The 3,947-nt window shown below is 41.1% G+C and overlaps 1 protein-coding gene across 1 annotated transcript; it reads right to left on the bottom strand.

Annotated features, from left to right (window-relative positions):
* Positions 1-906: 906 nt before the first annotated feature.
* LOC308281656 (essential MCU regulator, mitochondrial-like) lies at positions 907-3,691 on the bottom strand. The gene is made up of 3 exons (XM_080721890.1): positions 3,525-3,691; positions 1,378-1,521; positions 907-1,174 (listed from the first exon to the last, which is right to left on the bottom strand). The coding sequence occupies exons 1-2, from the start codon at positions 3,681-3,683 to the stop codon at positions 1,384-1,386; spliced, it is 297 nt and encodes a 98-aa protein (XP_080578016.1). The 5' UTR covers positions 3,684-3,691; the 3' UTR covers positions 907-1,174; positions 1,378-1,383.
* Positions 3,692-3,947: the final 256 nt, after the last annotated feature.

Below are 3,947 nucleotides of genomic sequence, written 5' to 3'. Positions count from 1 at the left end.
CATGAATGAATCCAAGATTTCGAGACAGGATATGATCCCTGTGTAATGCAGTAGAGGCAATCAATTCAACCACATGAAACCTGGTGTCCCTATTCCGGGGTGAACATTCAGCAAAAATAGCATATCTAAAAGCTCACGTGCCGCCTTGCTTCGACACGCTGTGAGTGTGTTTATCAGCTATTTTCAGCAAAGAGATTTGGCGTAGAGAGAAAAAAGGAGGACACAGGACCCTGGGGGACTCCGGTCAACTAAATAAATAGCCTTTTATGTACCCTGTTGTACTCCCCATAGACAAAACCCCTCCCTCTGTATGTGTGAAATGTAATAAGGTGTATTTCTGTTGCAGGTAATGTTAAGAGCAAAAGAAAAGGAGGTGGAATATCTTCAAAAGGAAATTAGCTGTTTACGGTCTGAGGTTCAATCCCTCATTAAGGTACTGTCTGATGCTTTCTTTGGTCTGTTTCTAAGACAATCATGTAAAACATACAAATAATGATTACAAATGTTTATAATTAAACCATCCATTCTTCCCTATGTGACTTTTGACATGTTTGTCATGTGCCAACCTCTATTCCAGGAGAAGGAAGCAGCGTATGAGCGCTATAAGACAACTTATGTGGAACTGAACGAGATGAAGGGCCGCAGCCAATTGGAAACAAGGTCCCTCAAAGAACATCTGAGACTGGCCAATGCTGCACTGGAGGAAGGGCCAAGAGACACCTGATTGGTGGAGACACCTGCGAAGACTGTTAGCCAGTACAATACCTAATATGACTTGCAATGGCTCTGGTGGAATATGACATTTACTCTAGGACATTTGCTCAGCACACCACTATGCAATTGCTGCCTCAATGAAGATTCATTCAACACGAGAACAGAACTACCAAAGAATGAAAGCGCTCACACTTTTCTTTAATATTTATAGACTCAGTTTATTGACCTGTATACAGGCACATGCAAACAAGAGTGAAGGCCTGACTGATTGCCATGATAGCCTCACATAAATATGATATGGAATCTATTAAAACAAAAAATGTTAATGAGGGAAGGCAGAAGGAAGAGCTGGATGGACATAGAGCGATGGTCACAGTGATGTTGCATTCAATCAGCATTCGATCTCCTTAACTCCTTCCTGGCACTAGCATCCATGCCCTAAGTCATGATTGTACAGATCCTGCAGAAGGAAATAGATTTCAGTTAACATCTGTCGAATTGTCATCATTGCAATTTTATTTTTTATCCATTTCTATAAAGAAGCTCAGACACCTTTTACACACAGTTTAAGATTTCCAATAAAACTTTTAGTATATGAGATTATGTTTGAAAATTGTGTGTCTGTAATGTCAATCATGGTGTCCTTTCTCCTCGTTTACTAACGTTAATTCAGTCGTCGTCATCGTCATCCTCTGGAACAAAGATGTCATGCTCCTCCAGCAGGGCAGCAAAGTTCTTGCTGATAAGTGTTCCAACGTAAAGGAAAGGTACAACCACTGCTGTCATTCGGATGAGGCCAAATGATGTCTGAAAAAACATGAGGGGAAATAGGCATTATTAAGCTGGAAGGCGATATTTAAACTGGGGGAGAAAAGGAGCTGTTCAGATACAATCTGAATAATCCATTTACATATGAAAATCCACTGACCATTCAGCAAACTAGAATAATGTGTGCTTATAACGGTTTACATTTGTGAATATCTTACCTCTTGTATTTCCCAAATAAAATAAATCAAGCTTTGAATAGGTGTTCCTAGAGGGAGCATTGGAGCAACCTGATACTGGTAACAATTACCATGATACAAACCAAGGGATTTTTTACTAACCCTGTCACTGACGACGATTAAGACCTGTAGACCTAATTAGAATGTTTTTCTGTGCTGTCATATAGTGTGTTAAGTTTTAATAGTCAGTGTTCCACTCAGCGGCGGGACCATAGGGGGCGCGTGAGTGCTTGAGCGTACAGTTATGAGAGCCCATTGATTTTTCGCCGACTCAGTCTTTTCACAAGTTTTCCCAAACTGGCCAAACTGCATTCCTGGCACTCGGCCGATATCACACGTTGGCTTTGTTATACACAGCGTCAAAGACCGCCCCACATCCTGGCTGTATGATGTAGCTCTGTTATACTGTAGCCTACCAAGACGAAGACGCACCGTCTCTGCGACCCCTGTGCCCCACACGCTGGACCACTAAAACGGCATCGCTGCAGACTGCAGTCCATTGCTTCCAACTACATTGCACTCAGCCCGTGGCCTGCGTATGCAGCTAGACACTTTTAGCACGTTTTTTTTGCTTTGAGAAGCAGGCTAAAGTTTTTCTCACGTGTGGAAATGGTCAACACACATGTGGAGGATTGTGTTGTCGGAAACAGCGCCCGCAAACGCATGGTGCAATTCTATGGAGACGACTTTGATGAAGCCAGGCTGACACTGCATTGTGACGTTTGCCTGGAGATGGCAAAGACCAGTGGACTCACACTCTTTACTTATTAAGTAAAAGTATCAATACTGCAATAGATGTACTTCAATTCAAAATGAACTTGAGTAAAAGTACGAAAGTATTGGCATCAAAATGTACCTACTTAAAGTACCAAAAGTAAAAGTACAATTTTTTGGAAAATAGCAGATCTACAAGCTCACAGTCATGATATGATGCGTTTGGAGCTTGTAGATCGGCTATTTTCAAACAACCTAGGTATAATGGCTAAAGTGGTTAATGTGTGTTTTAAAATATTATAACTTATATCCGAAAAGTAACTAGTAACTAAAGTTTTCAAATAAATGTAGTGGAGTAAAAGTACAATATTTGGATCTGAGATGTAGTGGAGTAGAAGTAAAAGTATTGGAAATTGGAAATACTCAAGTAAAGTACAAATACCTACTTAAAAAGGGGCGGGGTCAAAAACGAGCACCCAGCTCAATATTGAAACATCATCGTCCCTGGTTCCACTTCCTCTTAAGAATTAAGAGTATCTGGTGGACTGTGGTGGTATGACCTCAGGAGCTCGCATAAATGCCAAGTCTCGATACAACCTCTTCTCTTGTCATTTTAAATGAATTACTTCATTGCTTTGAGGGGGACATAGGCCTACTCCTGATGGCTTTAATGAATTGTCTGATGTAGATTCTAATTTAAGTACAGGTTTCACATTACAACATCAGAGGGACGAGGAGTCAGTAAACAGTATGTTACCAATCGTTACATAATTTTAATATTTCTTAATAGTATATAATGAATAGCTTATAGCTACCTAGATTAGATTGTTTACTGGCATCACGAGACGAGTAGACAATGCAGCGTTCTGTGTACATTTAGTACACGAAATGTAAACATTTTTATTGAACATTTTACTTCCTGCCTTGCCTTTAGGGTGCCTTTACCTAAAACAAACACACGTTGATTGGCTATCGACTCATTTTCTAGAACGTATCATCCATCCCGATTGGTCACAGCTCGTGTCAATCATCAACAGAAACAGATAGCTTTATTTGGCTATGTCCGGCTGTGATCAGAACAAAAACACTTACTTTATCCGGTTTCGGTAGGATTGCGCCCGAGGTCGTTGACACCGCAGTCCGACATGGAATTCCACTGCTTAATTTCGACGTTTTAGAGCCGCTGTTACAGCTTATTAGGTTGTTTTTCGTGGCAAGTCGGCGCGAGAGCCGGAATATTGCTGTCGCCATTTTTTCCAGTAGGGGCGGGACCACCAGGCCAGGGGGGTAGGGTTGGTTAGGGTGGGTCGACTTTGTGGATGACTGCTATATGGGCGTGTCTTGAACACAAAACAAACAAAATAATAAAATATATAATTTAGAGAATTAAGTGTCTGTCGTCATGGCTGATCCGATGGTAATACCATCATCGTATTATCATGCCTCTCATGTAGGACAGGCTACTACCGGTGAAATGTACAATTCCAACATGTATGGCAGTTCAGTCCTACCAGA

This window comes from Nannobrachium achirus (assembly GCF_963921795.1).
Source record: "Nannobrachium achirus genome assembly, chromosome: 3".
NCBI classification, from domain to species: domain Eukaryota; kingdom Metazoa; phylum Chordata; class Actinopteri; order Myctophiformes; family Myctophidae; genus Nannobrachium; species Nannobrachium achirus.
This window is presented reverse-complemented; position numbering and strand designations above follow the sequence as displayed.

Excerpts from the sequence above, each read along its gene's own strand:
- LOC308281656 (XM_080721890.1), bottom strand. The coding sequence starts at position 3,683 with ATGGCGACAGCAATATTCCGGCTCTCGCGCCGACTTGCCACGAAAAAC. Across the intron at positions 1,522-3,524 it reads TCCTACCGAAACCGGATAAA|ACATCATTTGGCCTCATCCG; the intron begins GTAAGTGTTTTT and ends ATGTTTTTTCAG.